The following is a 19,872-nucleotide window of genomic DNA, read 5'->3' on the forward strand; positions in this document are numbered from 1 at the left end:
GTGGAGTACTGCGGAGCTACCGCCGTTAATAAATACACACAGGCGTCACACACGGAGAGGTTGCCAAACAGCTAATCATGGTGAATGTAAAGAAACGGAAAGGTCGGGTCGTTATTGATTCAGACTCAGAGGATAGCGCAAGTGATGATAATCTGGACCAGGTAAGGATGTTGTCTTTGCTATTGTCTGTCCTAGTTTCTGTAGCAAGTTCGCTAGCTTGCTAGAGTGCGCTAGCAATCTAATGGTAGCGAAACAATTTTCGCAGCTAACGTTAGCCAGCTAGGTACCTAGCTAAGTGTTAGTTAGCATGGTGGAGCTACAACTAGCGATGCCCTGAGTTGGAAAAAAAAACAACCCGCCACAGGCCTGGCGAGCTAACATAACAGCATTTCATCGAATGCTTGTTTTGAATTTCCATACCGACTGCATTATCCGATCGTCCAAGACGACAGGTTAGGACAGTTATCTGCATTAGTGAACTGCTTGTCCAGGATTTAGAACATTAGCTGTTTAATGACGTCAGGAACACAGCTAGCTAAAGTTCTATTTCGGTGTTGTCAACAGTACTTGATAGCCCTCTAGCTTTGGACAGCACTAGCTTACAAAGACTGCTGAAGACCAGTTGCTCCACTTTTTCTGCAATGTTTACAGTGATGTTTAGTCAAGTATTCAGGAGTTTTTTTCATTTTGCTACCTAAAAGATGGGCTGTGAAAACGAACATTGTGTATTGCAATACATTTGCGATTTACCTGGGTAACATGCCCAGCTAGTTAGGTGTATTACTGCAGGTGTGTGTTTAACAGTTTATGTTCCGTGGTATTAAGTTATCCTCTTACTTATTGTTTACGAATAGGTACATTGTCCTTCTGTTGTTTTGTCTACAGGTGACGCATAATTTATCCTCATCATATCATGAGACCCTGCCCATTATAACCTGTTCAGTTTGGAAGTTAATTTGTATACTGTACTTCTAGCATAGTATATTTGTTATGCTTTGATTGCGACATGTATTAAGCCTATCTTGTACATAACATTCATCTATGGCATGTTATGTACAGACACCTTTGATTGACCCAAATCTTCGCAGTTCAGAAGTTCTGCCATTTATTTTAACAGTAGCAAGAAAACCTTTTACTTCAGCTCAACTGGAATACCAACGTAGTGTATATATATGTTCTCTGCAGACTAGGATTGTGTGTGCTTGCTCATGGTATGCATATATATTGTATGAGTATTTTGTATACACATCCTATGTCTCATTGTCAGATGTCAATACACTGAAATTACCTACCATTTAAAAGTGTGTATCCACAAATGATGTGTGTGCCGGTAGCTTTGCAGTTGCTGAGAATTGTTTGAGAAATTGTTTGTCTTCGTCAGGAACTACTTTCCTTGGCCAAGCGAAAGAGGGTAGACACAGATGAACAGGAGGAACCTGTCAGCAAGCCTGCCGCCTCATCCGACTCTGAGACCTCAGATAGCGACGATGAGGTACAGTGAAGCACCTTTTGGCTCATTTTGCATAGCCTATATTTATATCGTCTGAAACAAGCTGAACATGCTTGATATTGCAAGATTTGCACAACTCTGGGCATAGCAGCACTTGTTTTGTAAATAGAATGCAGTTGTCTGTATAAACCATGGGTCGGGAACATGTGGCTCCCGAGCCACCACTGGCTTTTTTGCCGACGGCCAGGGCTCTGGGACAAAATGGGTTGGAGAAAAATAGGGGGGGGGGAACGTGTAATCAATGGATCAGCCTAGGCCTAGTAGAAGGCTAAAACAGTCAATTCTACTGATATTTAAATAACAAGCCTTCTTGTCAAATACGTTGATCTATCTGAGTGATTTAATTAAAATTTCCACCTCACCTGACTCATACCATAGCATGTAACCATAACCTGCACAATATTGTTACATCCGCGGCTGCTTTTCATGCCAATATCAAACAAAATCACAGATTTCCCTACATTTCCGTCATCGAGAAAACGTTTGTAGATAGGCTACAGAAAAATTTCTAAAAGGGAAAAACGTATCAGGCATCCCTGGTGTTTCTATCAGCGATTTCGAAATTAAGGTTGCCGACCTGACCTTGTCTGACATCTGGGTGGGCAAGTTCAAATCATTGAACAATCAGCTGGATGGAATCGAACATCAGGGAGCACAGCTTGCGAGCAAACACAAGTGGACTGACATGGGAAAGCTTCCATCCGAAGACAAACTGATTCTGAAAATGATTCTGATCCTAAAAAACTTGGAATGAAATGCCCATTACCTATCGCACATCGCAACGTGTTAGTATTAATGTGTTAACCATGTTCGATTCCACTTATGCATGTGAGAAATCTTTCTCAGCTATGAAAAATATAAAGACGAACCTACGCTTGCATTGAAATGATGAAAGCCTCAATGTTTGCAGGCCTAATGTTCAATTTTGAGTGTTGTGTTGTTAACATTGTTAACTTCATGTCGTTGTAACGTTGTTCACTTCTGTCATTTCCCATTGCCATTTACATTTCAAGTTACTAGTACCATAACTTTTAAAACTAGTGGAAAATGTATTTAAAAAAACTGTTGAATAAAAGTTAATTTAAAAATAATTTAAAATGGTAAAAGTGGCTCTCTAGGCAAAAAAGACCTTTGGTATAGACCAATGTGTAGCGCCCCCCCCCTAGTGTACAGCTGACTACGCCACCCCTTGAGCTAACTGTTATGATAGTGTCAGTCTGTCAGAGCAAGGGGAACTCAGCCCCAATGATTGTACAGACACAAGTACGTTTAGAAAAGTAGAAAATGACAATCTTTATTTGATTCCATGAAGGAGGTTGTACTGGCTGGTCAATAAATACATACAGGTGGGAATAGTCACAGCCGCCGGTTAATCAGTCAAGCCACTGAGAGGGGAAGAAAGCTAGTGGAAGCTACGGTCTCGATATCACACATGAATAGGTGCACACAACCCTTTGGGCAACACACTACAAACCTCAAATTATAGTGAACCACTCACATAAGTTAAGGACTACACAGCACTGCAACACTAGTCATTAAGTGGAGTCTCAAACTACGGAGACCGCTTCCCTGGGCCTATAAGGGGTTATGTCTTGACCAGTACAGGAGGCTGACTATGGGGAAGACACTGGACAACATAAAAGAAAGAAAGAAAACCCCTCTAACCTGGGACTCACAACACATTCACCAGGACATACAAACAGTCCCCAGGCTAGAGGGAAAAATCAAACCAAGTCACTCGGGAGTGGCAAACTCACACACACGCATACAAACAATCTCCAAAGAACAGCAGCTAGCACACCGTGCAGCTGCGTCCGTCTTAAAAACAAACAAACAAACAAACACCTTAAAATGTTAACATTCCATAATACACATTTGCACATATTTCGTGATGCTTTAATAAATAAACACATGATGCATTTCACATATCCCGTGATGAGGTAATAAATAAACATATCCCTTTAGTTAAAACATACGGTGCCGCAAGGACATAATAGTGCTAATGTGCAAACAAAACCATCGGTGTGGTTCCACATACCTGTGCAGTATTAGTGCACCTCACTGCTGATCAGAACATCTTGTTGTTGGGACCACGATTTACGGCCCGTCTGCATTGGCCCCCAAACTAACCAAACAAACAGAGACTCACTTAATACGTTGGCACAAACACACTTAAAGGCTACAGGAGAAACGTATTCAGACATACCTTACAACGAGCCACGGCAACCACAACGCTGCCTCACACAAACACAGGAGCTAACAGCATGGATCTGGCTAAGGCCCCCGGGTATCTGTAAATGCCTGTCTCAATTACTCCCCCCTTCCCAGCCCCTAATGATGACGTAACCAGGTACAAGAGCAAGAAAGGAAAGAGAAACGTCCAAACAGAGAGTGCCCTCAACCAACTAGTTCCACAGGCTACATATGCATGCAATTGTAGACTAATTGGTGTGGCATGTAGACAAAATGGATCCATACATACGTCCCTTGCACTGGATGAATGTTGACATAGAGGGTTCCTGAGCAATAAGAGACTTCAATTTGCTTCAAGACAAGTCATCGCCTACAGGAATTATGTGTATTTGTTGTGAAGATGTACGCTAATGCAAGTTTTAGCAAGTTAGGATAGGGTTGCTGGCCCCACGCACATTACCAGAGCCCTGTTAGCCGGCATGAGCCGTTACCACCTCCCACGACGAGGGCATAGGGTTGGACTTTGGAAGGGTGTACTTTACTGTATAATCACTACATGGATATGCCTTAATGATTTAATTTTTATTATACTGTATATACTTTTACATACTTATAATGTATAATAAAAAAGTAACATTAAATAAGTAAGGCATATCCATTTGTAGCTAAAGTAAGGAATGTCTTCAGTTTATTCACCTTGCAAAAAACTGTGGTACACTGGAGAAATTGTAATGTTCATCTCCTGTATACAACAAGTTGCGGTGCGCATGGGAAATGTATAGTGCACTGTCTAGTAAGTCAAATTTACAGTTGAGAATTCTAACAGCTCTATAAAAAGGCTTATTGTCTCTACAGTGGACTCAGTGAGTAGATGACCCGAACATGGCAGTAGTTAACTTTCCACATAGCACATTTGTGTGTGTCTGAGGAGGTCCAGTAACAGAAGTGGTTAAGCCCCATTTCTCAGTGCTGTGTATATGTGCGTTTTGTTTTTAGTGGACCGTCGGAGGAGGCACCAAGGCAAAAAAGAAAGTCAAACAGGGCAAAGGAACGGAAAAGAAGAACACCGCCAAAAAGAAGGTGAACAAGGCGGCAACCTCCGGCAGCTCTGATGGCAACAGCTCTGCAGAGAGTTCAGCACCAGAGGAAGGTATGGCCAGTTGTAGCGACTCCAACTTTTCCCACAGACAGCAAAAAACAGATGGGTTTCAGGGCTACTGCGAAGTGAGCTTGAAAAACAAGCATTATGTAGTCATCTGGGAGTATATTATTATAGTGTCCTATTGCAGTGGGACACTTTCTGTAGTGTTGTGCTGTCATGCACATGGTATCTGAAACTGTTGATGCTGTAATGCACCTGTTATGCACCTGTTTTATTTGGGTCTGCGAGGAGTAATTCCAACCTAATCATTCAAAACAGCCCTGCTTTAATAGCCTGGCTGCCACTTTGAGATTGACATGTTATCGAGCAAATGATCATAGCTGGGCTGTAAACTGAATCAAAGTTGAACACAGTATGAGTTAAATAAATATGCTTTGGCTTAATACCAGTTTGGTTGGAATAGAAAGTGAGAGTGTTTTGCCTTACCTGCTGAGCTGGTTAGACGAGAATATGTACAAAAATGCAGTCTGTGGTCCTGGTGTGTATTGATGAGTTTGGCCATGGATCTGGCACTTGTTGGAACACAGTAGAAAGCAGAACATAGCCTGTATAATTTTTGTGGAATTTGATGTTCACATACATAATGGCCACAATTTATGTACTATTACACTTTGTCTGAAAGTGCCAGAAAATGTTTGACAAACAGGCCTCTTCTCACAGACTTGCTCAGTCAAAGACCACTTTGTTTTGCTTCCTGTGTCGTTTCTCCCACATCTCACTGCGCCTGGTGTTTCTTGTGCTCCCCCAGGAGAGGTGTCTGACTCGGATAGCAACAGTTCATCCTCCAGCTCAGACTCAGACTCGTCTTCAGAGGATGAAGAGTTCCGCGATGGCTACGGGGAAGACTTGATGGGGGACGAGGAGGACCGGGCGAGGCTGGAGCAGATGACGGAGAAGGAGCGTGAGCAGGAGCTCTTCAACCGTATCGAGAAACGAGAGGTGTTAAAGAGGAGGTGAGGCTGGCTGCAGCGCTCCAAGTATAGCATCGAATTCAGATCAGTAGAAGCATGTTCAGGCCATGGCTAACAGGGAGGAACCCATGGTCTTGCAGTAGGCATGGCTTTTAAGAGATCATTGCAATGTCTATGGCGTCAGAGAGAAATCCACCTGGGTTTTGCAGGGGGACTTACTAACCGTGATGAAATTCTGTCTCTCAGGTTTGAAATCAAGCAGAAACTGAAGAAGGCCAAGAAGAAAGAAAAAGAAGAGAAAAAGAAAAAACAGGAGGAAGAGCAGGAGAAGAAGAAACAGGACAGGTCTCAGTCTCAAGACTCTCAGGTGGTGAGTAGACCCCCTCCCCCCCTCCCGGCAATTGGTAAATTTGTCCTTGGTGAAGTTGGCAAAGGTCTGGTCATACAAAATGAGAATGTGTTTCAAAGAATATTTCTGGTGTCTTTGATTGTCTTTACCAGTGTGGTTAAGATGACTTGCCCGTGGAGTTTGTTGACGTGACTTGTCTTGTGTACAGGTAATGTCCCACAATAAAGAGCGAAGGTCTAAGCGAGATGAGAAGCTGGACAAGAAGTCCCAGGCCATGGAAGAGCTTAGGGCCGAGAGAGAGAAGAAAAAGAACAGGACAGGTGAGTCTAATCTGCAAGATGACCGCCTTGGTTCTTTGTTGGGGTTTTGTTTGTCACTGAGGTTTGACAGAGGCTCTGACCTCTCTGTGCAGCTGAGCTCCTGGCCAAACGGCAGCCTCTCAAGACCAGCGAGGTTTACTCCGATGATGAGGAGGAAGAGGAAGAAGAAGACGACAAGTCATCAGTGAAGAGTTACCGCAGCTCACATTCTTCATCAAGTAGCGAGGAAGATGAGTGAGTAAAGCAGTTTGTAGATTCCATTCTGTATCACGGTTCATTGTTGCAATAGTAATATATGGGGAGAAAATCTGTTGGTTTCATAATAGCTTCTGATAAATACAGTGGGGGCTTCCTTGAACAACATCAAGTAGTACACACAACTAAAAGAATAAGCAAAAGAGTTTACCAGCAGAGCATAAAAAATAAGAAAGGGGATTTTGTCATTTTCACACCTGTTAGAAAGTTATTTTACTCTTTCTGTAAATCCTCAGTTCATCCTTTACACTGAATTAGTTCCTGTGTTAATATATAGTAGATTCTTGTATTTAATTTTGCGCCATTTCTGTCATCCCTAATGTTGCAGGAAAGAAGAATCGACTCCCAAGTCCCAACCCGTGTCCCTCCCTGAAGAGCTGCATCGTATCCGTCTGTCTCGACACAAGTTGGAGCGCTGGTGCCACATGCCCTTCTTTGCAAAAACCGTGACCGGCTGCTTCGTACGAATAGGCATCGGCAACAGCAGCAGCAAACCTGTATACAGGGTGAGGAACAAGACTTCTCTGCTCTTTTTTCAATTTCAAAGTAAACCATCTTTGCCAGCTTTATGTCAGGAAATACCTAAGGTACCAACTGCCATGTCAATGGGATAATTGTCTGAATCTGAATCACATTGATTTCCTTTATTCTTCTTTTTTTTTCTCCCTTGCATAATAGGTTGCTGAAATTGTTGATGTGGTTGAAACAGCAAAGGTCTACCAGCTGGGTACAACAAGAACAAATAAAGGCCTGCAACTACGGTAAGCCTTCACGGCGTCTCCATGGATTTTGTCTCCACTCTAATTTCAGAAAAGGTCAACGTCTTGCAATGGCTTTCATGTACAAATGGACACTTGGACAAATGGACACATGTACAAGTGGACACTTTTCATGCTCTCTCTTGCGTTTTTTGGCTGCATCATGATTTGTCTTTCTGCTTATGTGCACTGGGTTGTGTAACTTCATATCTATCTTTTACAGTCATGGCAACGACACAAGGGTCTTTCGGCTCGAGTTTGTTTCCAATCAAGAGTTCACAGAAAGCGAGTTCATGAAATGGAAAGAAGCGGTAGGTTGGGTCATGATTAAGTTTATGTGGGCCTCTGAATTGCGGGTATATGTTCCCATAAGTCTAATTGTGATGGTTTGTCCTGCACAGATGATCATCGCAAGTATGCAAGTCCCAACTCTGGATGAGATTGCCAAAAAGGAACAGTGCATCAAAGAAGCACAGAACCACAAATTCAATGATAAAGACATTGAAGATGTAAGTTCATGTTCTACATGGGTCTTTTATACTGCCATCAGTCAGTACACTTTTTTTTACTATACTGAAGCTTGTAGTTATATATATTTAAATGTAGAATCAACACAAAGGAAGTATATTTCAATTCAAAAACTATTGTTCAATACCTCTCCTGTGAAGTACAGATTTCCAACCATCATCAAGGCCATCAAAATTGACTGTCAGCTTGAAAAGCATACTTGTTATATGTGTACAATGCAACGTGTGGAGAGACTTTTTTTACTTTTGGGCAGGGAGATACTTTGGAGGGAGCTAGTGATTGGGTCAGCCAGTCAGTAGTTAGAATGTGGTGTGGAACCTGTTGAGTTGGTTGTAAGGTGAAGTGCTCAAAGCTTGTGAATTCAACCAAGCTCTGTGTACATTGTCAGGCGTACATTGAATGTACTCATATATTTTAACTATTTAATATGCACTATCAGAAATTATAAAAATGAGAAATGATTTTTTTTCTTTTTTTCTTACACATTCAGTATTTCACATTAATCACAAAAATGTGTGTGTTTAATCCTGATAGCACTACCCTTTTATTTAGAGCCTGTGTGTAGTCCTTGAGAAAAGCCTGTGGAATGTGCAATTTTATTTTATTTATATCCCTACTTGCAGATAGTGAAAGAGAAGGACAGATTCCGAAAGGCTCCATCAAACTATGCCATGAAGAAAACACAACTCTTGAAAGAGAAGGTTGGTTGATTGTCATTATCTCATCAATCTTCTTGTCAATTCCTGTCTCTCTTTCTACATTTGTTAATGCATTGCACCAAGAGCCCACCATCTGACTTCTCATGTAATGCTCAGTCAATCATAGAAATGAATGTTGATAAATAGCCTTCCATTAGAGTGGGTTTGGTAACGCAGATGTTTTTCTCATATTGTGTAGGCTATGGCAGAAGAGAGTGGGGAGGGGGAGAAAGCTAAATCGATCCAAGACCAGATGAACACGCTGGAGGAGAGGGCGGAGGCCCTTGACAGGCAGAGGACCAAAAACATCTCTGCCATCAGGTAAACCGCCTGACCGGTCCGTTGGCAGATGGAACTACTGCTGTAATGCTTGCATTAAAAAAAGTAACCTCATCTTTCACTAGCACTCTTGCTTACTCGTTGTGGATTTGTGTCTCTTTTGTTCCTGTATTGTTGCAGCTATATTAATCAGAGGAATCGGAGTTGGAATATTGTGGAGTCTGAGAAAGCTCTAGTGGTGAGTATACCTTTTATGCCTTTGAGCAACTTTGTGTGTGAAACCTTTAAATCTTTTGTAAATGCATAATCAAAGGATCATGCACCATCATAGTCAAATCAGGGACAATGTCTTAGTTTACCAAAGCTGGTTTCAGTGAAGCACCCTCTAAGCAGATTGAAAATTGCCCAATATGGGCATTTGTGTGTAGGAACAGAGATGGTTGTGCTAACTCAAAGTGCGGTTCTGTCTTTAAGGCTGAAGGCCAGAACAACAAGGACCAGCAGATGGACCCTTTCACAAGGAGGCAGTGCCAGCCCACCATGGTGTCCAACGTAAGTGTCCACGCAACAGCTCTCTGATGCTGGAGAGACTCCAAAACATTTAGAATATGTGGAGATGGATTATTTATTTAGGATGAAGTATCCTCTTTCTTCTACTCCTCTGTTTTTTTCTGCATCGTCTTCTGTCCATCCATGAAGAAACAATTCTTCTAATTGTACTTTATACATTTTTTACTGGTTTACAGGCCAGAGACCCAACAGTTCATGCCGCCATCATCGCACATCTGAACCAGAAGTATGGTACCGGTTCAGCACTGGATGAGAACAACCTAGACAGAAACTTAGCGGTGAGCTGTTACTTCATGCAACATCTTTTACCAACATTAGGCAACCATACTGGGTGACTTAATGAGTTCTGTTGGTGTGTGCAGGGACTGCCCAGCCTGAAAGACAAAGATATCACCAAGACAACAAGCGACCTCTCAGAAGACCTCTTCAAAGTCCACGATTTTGACGTGAAGATCGACCTTCAGGTCCCCAGCGCAGGTGAGGCTTGCTGTCTGTCTTGGAACGGGTATAGAAACGATACAAGGTGGATAGCCGATTTTAACTCATTCCTTCTTCCTGTCACACAGAGACCAAGTCTCTGTCGGTAAGCTCCAACGCTCTGCCGGTAAAAGATGGAGCCCCGCGCCGGTCGCTCAACCTGGAGGACTACAAGAAGAGGCGGGGACTCATCTGAAGCCCCCACCCCCACCCCCTGCTTCCTCATTCACCCTGCATGCGTTAGCCATAGGAGCTGGGGCACTAAGGCGAAGGATACCCCTGTGTGAGTGTGTGTGTGTGTGCGAGCGAGCGCACTTCTGCATACATACAAATGAATGGTTTGTGTGATTGAAATTAAGAGTATGTGTCTGGATGTATGTTCTTTATGTGAGAGAAACTTAAACAGCTAAGAGTATGACTGTGTGTGTTTGTGCGTGCGCGCGCGCACTTCTGCATACATACAAATGAATGGTTTGTGTGATTGAAATTAAGAGTGTGTGTCTGGATGTATGTTCTTTATGTGAGAGAAACTTAAACAGCTAAGAGTATGACTGTGTGTGTGTGTGTGTGTGTGTGTGTGTGTGTGCATAGAAGGAGACTGTATGCTCTGTGTGTATGCGTGTGTGTGTGCGCATAAAAGGAGACTGTGTACTATGTGAGAGTGTGTGTGTGTGTGTGTGTGAGTGTGTGAGAGAGAGGGTGAAAAGAAAGTGTGAGCATTTCATGGGACAAACAGTTTAAAGTATTGAGGGTGTATGTGAGTGTGGATGTTCATGAAATCAGTTTTCAGAGTGTGTGACTGCGTGCAAGCAATTGTTCAGCCCAAAAGTGAGAGGATATATTAAATAAAAAAAATTAAAATGGTAAATGTTCTTTTAATGGGATAACTCTAGGGGAAAAGGCTGTCCACTGTTTGCGTTGTGTGCAGAGTCGTCCTTGGAATTGTGTTTTTTTTCCGTAGTTATTTCTTTTTTCCCTTTTTTTTATCGTATAAATATATATATATAAAATATATTAATTATTTTTTCCTCATTGGCATATTCATAGGTTCATATCTTTGTATATCCTGTCCACTTTTGAGAGGGGCTCTGTGCTTGTGCATTCATTTTAGGAGAAGGACATGCTCATAAGACTTTGGCTCTTCTTTGGCACCCAAAACACCTGACCTGGAATGAATGTTCTTTTTTGTAATTTAACCTCAGTGTATTTTTTTTTTCATCCCACTTTGAAAGAGTGACATGCGGTTTACCTTTGGGAAAGGGAAACTGAAAAAGAATATGGGACTATGTCTCTTTTTCTCCCCTACGGTATAATGAAAACTGTACCAATAAAACTTCTTTGGGGTACTGAAAATTGTTTCCCTTTTTTTTTTTTTTTCTTAAATAAAAAAAAAAAAGATAGTCCTGTGTCTCCATTTTCATGCCCTCATTTCTTTCTCACACACAGGGCAGGTTTTAAGTGTTATGGATTGTGTCCTTAGGTCTTGTGTTGATGTGGCATGCCATGTAAATATGCGATTTGGAGTGAGTGCAACAGAATAAAAAGGCACTGTTTCGTATCTGGTTGTCTTTGTCTTATTTCCATCTCTTGTCAGATAACGTATGCAGGTAGGATGTACCTAAGCACCTTATGAATTGAAGCCTATCACATTATGATGTGTACTACCAGAACATTTCTGGAGCTTGGGCTTACTGAAGAAAGAAGTGAAAGAATAAACTTGGTTTCTTTTCAGACATATTATTTATTTATTTTTAAATTACAAATGAATAGACATCAAACCATTATTCTGATGTCAGTAATTATTACATATCCAAAATAGTTGTAAGTCATTAATTAATGGGCACAAACTAATGTTAAGGCTATAGGCACCCACAGGGAGGACAACACACATGACACTAACAAACCAAATTGACAGGTTATGTCTAAACATGTTCCTATTGGCTGTAGCCAGGAGGGTGTGTGTCATTTATTATTATTAAAGTCATATTATTTACCTACTAATGCATTCGTGAATATAAACTCTGATACAAACGCTACCACAATTCCCTTACCATTGCCATAAAACAAATGACCATTGACTTAACAAATATTACATTGTGAATGGCATAGATTAGAAGGATTGCTAACTTCTGGGGCAGAAAAAAACAGGCACTTCGTAGGGCACTTTGTTTTGGGTCCTTCTTAAAGTTCCTGGTCCACGTCAAGCAGGATTTGGGACGTAGAGGTCTGGGGTGAAAAATACCGAGGGATACGATACTCTCACTTTAGTTTTTGAACTTAACAGTATATGTCGATTAACCAAAATCATGACATTTAATTAGATTGAATCCTAGAGATTGTAAGCCTCGTTGCAGCTATTCTTCACAAGAAATCATCGGCAAAGGTAGGGTAACGTTAGCATGGTTGTGTCATGGAAGCCCAAGGCTAACCAGGCTGTGAAACAGTGTTTGGGAAGCTTGTTCATCAGGTTAAAGAATGTTAGACAGTTATCGGTATTCTTTGAAAAGCCCTTACTGAGATTTTGCAAACCCTCTATAAGGGCTCTGCTTAAGTGGTGAAAATAGCTTAGCGCGGCATGTGCAGAACACTCCTTTTCTCTTTTCTAGCTATGCTAGCTAGTTAAATGCTATTCAGCTCTGGTAAGCTCGTAGGTTACCATTTCTAAACGCATATAACGTGCTATTTAACCGTATTCCCAAAAGATACCCATACTCTCCAGGGAGTGTATTTCCTACTTACCTACACAGGATTTGTGTAAGATTATTCAGCGTGTGTCTTTACTTGGAAAAGACAGCTAGCACTGGTTACTTTGCATTGTAGTTGGGAGAAGTACCTTAACGTTGTAACATCATTATCTGTTTGTCTCTTTTATTGCTGCAGTGAAGATATGTGCCTAATAGAAGTCTCATCAATGTTAACGATGTGTCATGCTGATGATTGTGTCAACATCTTGCAAGTTGAATTTACATTAGAAATTATCATAGAAGACAGTTTTTACCTTTTATTTTACCAGGGGCCAGCATGTCTTGGTTTACCGATCTGGCTGGAAAGGCTGAGGACTTCTTGACCAAGGTCGATCAAGGGGCAGCCACTGCATTGACTAAGCAGCAAGGTCGCAAGTCCTCTTTCCCCTCGTCATACGATGAGGAAGAAGCATCTCAGTACAGTAATGCTGGCTTCAGCAGAGTAGCACCAGACACTCCGCACGAATACCAGAGCTCCTCTCATGACTTCATCTCGACAGCAGCAGACAAAATAAAAAAATCCAAAGCCACACTGTTGGCAGGTTCTACCACCGTGTCCACTGTCACTCCTCTGGGTTCATCTAGCAGCAGCTCCACCAAGGCCTCCTTTGTCCGACCCAAGAAGGCTGAGGATGTAGATGACGATCTTCTCTTCAAGTTTCTGAACAGTTCAGACCCACCACAGGGCGAGAGGCGAGATGTTAGGCAAGAGCTCCCAAGAGTGGCAGGCCCTCCTGAACAGGTGACGCCAGCCCCTGTGGCTTCCGCTGACCCCCTGGCAGTGCCATCTGCCCCTTCCACTCCCACCTCCATCAGGGGCCTGTCTCGAGCCTCAAGTCTCAGCTCGCTGTCTGCCAGCATCCACAGTGTAAAGACTGAGGATGGCTCTGTCAAAGATCAGAACCAAGGTGAGCGTGTTTTGAGTGGACTCTTCATTAAAAAAAAAAAAAACGATTTGTCATAACCATCTTTTAAAAGCTTAGTTTTGTGTCTTATTGTGAGTGCATGTTTATAATCTTTGATATGTTGCATTGTGGTTATTATATTACGTGTATGGATAGTGTTCTTGTGGCTCCTTTTTTATGGATATTTCAATTGTCTGATATATGTATAATTTCTATCATGTGTAAGTCATAAAAGCAAAGGCTGGCACTGTCCAAATAAGTGGCCAGAAAGAGTATTTCCCTATGGTGCACTTATAAACTACAGGAGCACTTCTTAAAGACTTAGAAAAGAAGAGAATGGACACAAGCAGTTTTCTTTCATGTTCACAATTGTTGACTTACTGTTGAATCCAGTGTGCACACAAACTTATCCGATGCAACACATTGTTTATTAATCATGGAATGAGCAAATGTCAAAGCCTTTGGGTTAACCTCCTCTTTGATGTTTCACATGGAACATAGTATGACTGAGAATTCGAGTGTTCATTCTACATTCCATTAGACAGGTATTCTAGAACTGCAGGAATAGAATGCCTGCGGAAATTATGTTTATTCAAAAATAACTATTTATAAGAATTGGAGTTTATTTCAAAACAAGCTACCCCTCGCACCATTAGATACTCCAGAAAGCTCAGACTCTGGGCTGGCTGTGCCTCAGGACCCTGCCCCTCAAGAGCCAGCCCCTGTGGAGGAATCCCAGAGCCAGGTGCTGTCCAACCTGCGGCTGGAGAACCAGCTGCTGCGTAGCGAAGTGGCCTCCCTCAACCAGGAAATGGCATCTGTCATCCAGAGGGCCAAAGACTCTCAGGAGGGTAAAAACAATCATGCTACTACCAACACTAAAGGATTTTAAATACGCATATCATATGTTGTCATTTTGCTAATGTCTTTTTATCTCCTTTATCGCCCACAGAGCTGAATCTAGCTCGAGCACGCACAGAAAGATGGAACACTGACCAGTCCAGGACAGATCGCACCATCCGTGAGCTGAGGTCGCAGGTCGATGACCTCACAGAGGGGCTTTCAGCCAAGGATGGGCAGCTGGCTGTTCTGAAGGTGCGGCTGGACGAGGCAGACCAGCTCCTCAAGGTCCGGAACTCTGCTTTAGAAGAAGCCCAGAATGAGAAGTCAAGGTTTGTGTCCAGATACACAATCAGATATAACGATATTAGCTGTATAAGTGTCCTCATGCATACATGGAATTTCACATTGGTTTGCATCAACACCCTGTAGTGAATAAAGATTTTTTTAAGAGATTTGAAAGCCATACATCCAGAAGTTGTCTTGGTAACATTAACCCAGTGAGATAAATTGTTTTTATTCATGTCAAGCATGGATGTGCCTGGAGACCCACTCACCATGTCACTCTCCAAGTTGTCACTAGTTGATTAAAGGGAATGCTTGCATTTACATTCTCAGAATCCTGCAGAGCCATACAGAAGGCCACGACGTGAACTCTCAGGCTATTCAGACTTTCCAGGACAGACTGAGAGAAGCTGAGTCAGCAGTCAAGAGGGAACAGGACAGCTACCGTCAGATGCAGGTGAACAAAAACAAACGTCAAACCATTGAAAACCAATGACTTCCCATTCTCCTTAAGAATAATCTATAGATAACTGTCTCTGCTGCGTGTCCTTCAGTTTTTAACTGCTCTACCACTTTGAAAGATAACCTCTACCACTGTTCAGAAACTTGAAGACACTACAAATGTGATATTTGTAGTGTCATTGCCTCAGTGAGCATCAAGGTTACTCCTCTGTCTGGTCTCCCACAGAGTGAGTACGCAGCGCGTCTCTCTCGGGCAGAAGGTGAGAGGCAGGCCCTTGCAGAGGCACTAACGGGCACAGAGCGTCGGATGGCCGAGGAGCGGCACCGGGCTGAGGAGCAGCAGCAGCAGGCCAAGAGTGCCCGTGTGTCTGTCGAGAACGCCAAGCAGGAGCTGCAGGACTACAAACATAAAGCTTCGCGTATCCTGCAGGTCAGACACGTGCGTCTTACATGGCCTAAGCAAGGGTGTAGACAGCCACATTTTCTCACACATTCACTAAGATGAGGGAAAATGCTATTGAGTGTTGACAACAATAGTTGCATCATTAAATGTTTTTCTTATGATGCCCTTGTGTATAACGATGAAGAAATTGTACAAGACAATGAGTTTTTATTATGGTCATGCTATTCACAAAGACATGACTTAAGGTTCTTTGAAGCCATTATCTAGCATAGATACTGTATTGACTCAAAAAGCCTCCCTGTGTGTGTCTCAGTCCAAAGAGAAGCTGATCAGCAGTCTAAAGGAGGGCTCAGGGCTGGACTCCCTGGACGGGGGGTCAGCGGGGGCACTGGAGCTGGAGGAGCTGAGGCACGAGAAGGAACTCCAGCGAGAAGAGATCCAGAAGCTGCAGGGCCAGGTGCACACGCTCAGGGTTGAGATACAGGTGAGAAGAGACCTCCATCTATTTGTGTGTGTGTGTGTGTGTGTGTGTGTGTGTGTGTTAATATATATGTATAGTCTATATATATATATATATATATATATATATATATATATATAATCATCATTCACATCAAAGTGCTGTGTTAAATGTAAGCTGTGCTTATATTAGCAGTTCATGCTTTATTTGTTTAGTTAATAATAATGTTCCTGTTGTGCTGCAAGATGTCACATTAACACAATAGTGTCACTCAGCATTGAATTATTTTTGCTCCCTTACAGGAAATTAAATTTGCACTTGTATTCAGGGACAGCACCACTTTACAAAACACACAGCACAATCAATTGTATTGTTTGAACAAACGGAGCAAGAACTGCATGAACCAGCCACTGTAAAATGACTGTGTGGGGCTTGTTTGTGTCTCTCATGTGTCTGTCAGGACCTGGAGACGGCGGCGCTGACAGAAGCAGAGACTTGGCGGGAGCAACAGCAGGAGCTGCAGGACCAGCAGGCCCAGCAGGTCCGCGCCAGACAGGAGCAGGATGCTGAGGTTTCATCCTTCAAACAGGTTAGAGAAACAGCTGATGAAGCCATGTTCACATTAGTCTCATAGAGTCAGATGTATATTAACATTTAATATCTGGAGCCAACCATGGTGAAATGAAGAATGTATATTCTTGTGTCTGTGTGTGTGTGTGTTGTTGTTGATGGACCACAGGAGATACAGTACATGGAAGAGGAGCATCACCGTGCTAAGAGCACCCTTCAGAGTAGGGTCAAAGACCGCGAGGAGGAAATCCAAAAACTCAGGAATCAAGTACGTCCTTAGTCAACTTAAATCATGTCAGCTGTTATTCCTAATTTCAAGTATGCACATGCCAGCATAAATCACGTAAAAATATACTTAGATAAACAATTGTGGATCCATCTGACTTCTGTCTTTTGAAACCTCAATTCCAACATGTTCTGCAACAACACAACCCTAGAGTGACCTATAAGGTTGAGAATGTTAATGAAGTCACATATCCCTAGAACATCACAGTTTGATCTCTGACCATTCCCATCCTGCGTGCCCCTGTCCCATCAGCTGACCAATAAAGCACTGAGCAGCAGCCAGGCAGAGCTGGAGAGTCGTCTGCACCAGCTGACGGAGACGCTGATCCAGAAGCAGACAATGCTGGAGGCTCTGGGCACAGAGAAGAGCTCGCTGGTCTTCCAGATGGAGAGGATGGAGCAGCAGCTGAAGAGTGTGCAGGGTGGCCAGAGTGGAGGGTCGGCCATCAACATGACTGGCGTGGAAGGGCCAGGTGAGAATGCGGAATGATGGGAGATGTAGTCTTGTGAAACAGTGTGTGTTAAACAGGATTTTTCTGTGGTTTAAAAAAAAAAAATGGCCATGGTAGGATGATCAGTGTTTAGACCAGCAACATACTTTGGATATTACATTTGAAAACATTAAAAAGTTTAGAGCTAATAAATTCACATTTTTAATGAGGTTGTACTTTGATGATCCACTTGTAATATATTCAGTTGGATCTATTAAATAACTTATTTTGCATTAGCCTTTTCGTTTTTGCAATCAAATGTTTTTTATTTGGTTTTGCATTCACTTTTTAAGGTACACGGCAGAGGACCACACCAGTTTTGTTTACTGACCATGACCACCCAGGTGCTGGAGTCTATGGAAAAGTACGCAAGGCAGCCAGCACCATTGATCGCTTCAGGTTAGTTCCATTAAACTGCACTGCTTGGCCAATTGTGCCCTTGACAACAAATTCATTTTTTGTACTAATATGTACCATCAAAGACAGGTTTTAGATGGTAGGACATATTGTTGGGGCCATAATGTGGTATCAGTTTCAGGGGTACTTCCCATGTGCATCCAGATATTCATAAAGTTAACTATTAACGAGTGCCTATATCACATTAACAGTATTCATCAATTTCAGATGCATATGGGCAGCATCAGTCCATTATTACTGCATTACCTGCCTAAAATGAAAGCCCAGTATTAATACAAAATTATATGTTTGGTACATTCCGGTTGAATGCCATAACAAAGGCCCAATTTTGTTCATTTTTCCTTCAGTATTCGGTTAGGAATATTTTTGAGGCGCTACCCCATGGCTCGAGTCTTTGTGATACTTTATATGGTGAGTTCCTTTTAGATGTTCATCCTGAACAATGATAATGACTGTGTTAAGGCTTGTGTTTAGATACATTTTTATTTCATAGCTTCATGAAAGTGAATAACGTGGACATTTTAATATTTTCAGGCACTACTGCATCTCTGGGTCATGGTTGTCCTGCTGACATACACACCAGAGATGCACCATGGTCATCCAGACGGGAGATAGGTGGAGGACACTGAACTGTTTTGAGTGTGTGAACTCATTGAAGAGTTACAGGATACGAAAAAACGAAATATATATATATTTAAGTATATCTTTGAGAATTGGGTTGCTGCTGAAGTGAATCTCAAGAATCTGTTTTCAAGCTGTTAACTGCAATTTGCACACACATGCTACTGGAAACTAACCTGGTCATTGGATCGTCCTTTGTTCCAGTGTGAAACGCTAACGGTGGCATGTTATTTCCACAGTAGTTACAAAGTAAATGATGGAATTAAGAATGAATGCTTACATTGTTCTGAATTCTTTGATTTGATCTTCCCTTCTTGTAATCTTTCCACTTAATTTTAACCATGAATTATTTCTAATTTCTACCGCATCTCTTGAATCATGACAGATTGTATTTCTTCACCCTGTAAATTACATTTCTTTTAATAAACATAACAGACCTACTCTAGCTGTGGACAGAGAACATGACTTTCAAAGTCGACAGATCAGTGTACTGTACTCACTACTACACAACTTACTGTCTTTTTTTCCGGTCAGGCATGGCCATTGACTGGCCAAGTTTTGGCAGTGACACAATTTTGTGTTTCGCAAACTTTTTTGCTTCAGTATTTTTTTTTTCTTCATGTTTCTGGGGTAAACTGAAGAACAGTTATACGCATTTCATATGTTTCAAAGGCTTTATATCACATTTTTGCAGAGAGTCTGTATGTACAGTGTTGTTCCCTCTGGCATACTGGTTATCAGCTTCTGGGCCAAATCCTGTCTGATGGCAATCCATTCTTGCCTTATTAGTACTTGGAGTTTATCACAATTTTCTGGGCTTCTGCTTGTCCACCCGCTTTTTGAGGATTGACCACAAGTTCCCAATCGGACATTTTGATAGCAGTCTTTATTCATGGCAGTGTTTATGGACAGAATTGTGAGAGAGCCCACTACCTTGGATGAGAAACAACTCCACACATGTATGGTCTCAGGATGCTTCACTGTTGGCACGACACAGGACTCATAGTAGCATTCGCCTTTCTTTTTCCAGACGATCAATTTTCCAGATGTCCCAAACAGTCGGAAGGGGGCTTCATCAGAGAAAAGAGCGATCCATGTTGTTTGTGTGCAGATTTGAAGCAGGGAAAAGGCAGAAAAAGATGCGTATTGTATTGCAGGTGTTACGACTCCTCAGGTTTGCCCTACCCGTTGTCTTGCAAACTGTACCTTGTCACTGTCTTCATTCACAACACTTTCCACATTACAGGATTTGGACTCCTATACAGGTCCATATACATATATATACAGCCACGGAAAAAATTAAGAGACCACTTCAAAATTATCAGTTTCTCTGGTTTTACTATTTATTGGTATGTGTTAAAGTAAAATGTACATTTTTG

General features: G+C 42.1%; 2 protein-coding genes across 2 annotated transcripts; both read left to right on the top strand.

Moving 5' to 3' along the window:
- The first annotated feature begins 15 nt into the window (after positions 1-15).
- On the top strand, positions 16-11,532 carry rtf1 (RTF1 homolog, Paf1/RNA polymerase II complex component). Its single transcript, XM_080850550.1, has 18 exons — positions 16-161; positions 1,382-1,492; positions 4,700-4,853; positions 5,614-5,818; positions 6,023-6,146; positions 6,334-6,445; positions 6,538-6,679; positions 7,029-7,206; positions 7,379-7,461; positions 7,682-7,769; positions 7,860-7,967; positions 8,610-8,687; positions 8,884-9,005; positions 9,144-9,201; positions 9,438-9,515; positions 9,710-9,811; positions 9,896-10,010; positions 10,100-11,532. Exons 1-18 carry the CDS (start codon positions 78-80, stop codon positions 10,204-10,206), a joined length of 2,049 nt encoding a protein of 682 aa, XP_080706676.1. The 5' UTR covers positions 16-77; the 3' UTR covers positions 10,207-11,532.
- Positions 11,533-12,241: 709 nt separating this feature from the next.
- On the top strand, positions 12,242-18,934 carry golga5 (golgin A5). The gene is made up of 13 exons (XM_080850567.1): positions 12,242-12,393; positions 13,024-13,662; positions 14,316-14,510; positions 14,612-14,831; positions 15,118-15,241; positions 15,473-15,676; positions 15,963-16,133; positions 16,570-16,698; positions 16,849-16,947; positions 17,218-17,437; positions 17,749-17,854; positions 18,220-18,283; positions 18,407-18,934. The coding sequence occupies exons 2-13, from the start codon at positions 13,032-13,034 to the stop codon at positions 18,485-18,487; spliced, it is 2,244 nt and encodes a 747-aa protein (XP_080706693.1). The 5' UTR covers positions 12,242-12,393; positions 13,024-13,031; the 3' UTR covers positions 18,488-18,934.
- The last annotated feature ends 938 nt before the right edge of the window (positions 18,935-19,872 follow it).

Source organism: Sprattus sprattus, assembly GCF_963457725.1.
Source record: "Sprattus sprattus genome assembly, chromosome: 13".
Taxonomy (NCBI): domain Eukaryota; kingdom Metazoa; phylum Chordata; class Actinopteri; order Clupeiformes; family Clupeidae; genus Sprattus; species Sprattus sprattus.

What these genes read in the sequence shown, in the direction of transcription:
- rtf1 (XM_080850550.1), top strand. Translation starts at nt 78, where the DNA reads ATGGTGAATGTAAAGAAACGGAAAGGTCGGGTCGTTATTGATTCAGAC. An exon ending in AGTCTCAAGACTCTCAGGTG is followed by an intron (nt 6,147 to 6,333) that starts GTGAGTAGACCC and finishes TCTTGTGTACAG; the next exon opens with GTAATGTCCCACAATAAAGA. An exon ending in GAAGAAAAAGAACAGGACAG is followed by an intron (nt 6,446 to 6,537) that starts GTGAGTCTAATC and finishes CTCTCTGTGCAG; the next exon opens with CTGAGCTCCTGGCCAAACGG.
- golga5 (XM_080850567.1), top strand. Translation starts at nt 13,032, where the DNA reads ATGTCTTGGTTTACCGATCTGGCTGGAAAGGCTGAGGACTTCTTGACC. An exon ending in GGCCAAAGACTCTCAGGAGG is followed by an intron (nt 14,511 to 14,611) that starts GTAAAAACAATC and finishes TATCGCCCACAG; the next exon opens with AGCTGAATCTAGCTCGAGCA. An exon ending in AGGTTTCATCCTTCAAACAG is followed by an intron (nt 16,699 to 16,848) that starts GTTAGAGAAACA and finishes GATGGACCACAG; the next exon opens with GAGATACAGTACATGGAAGA.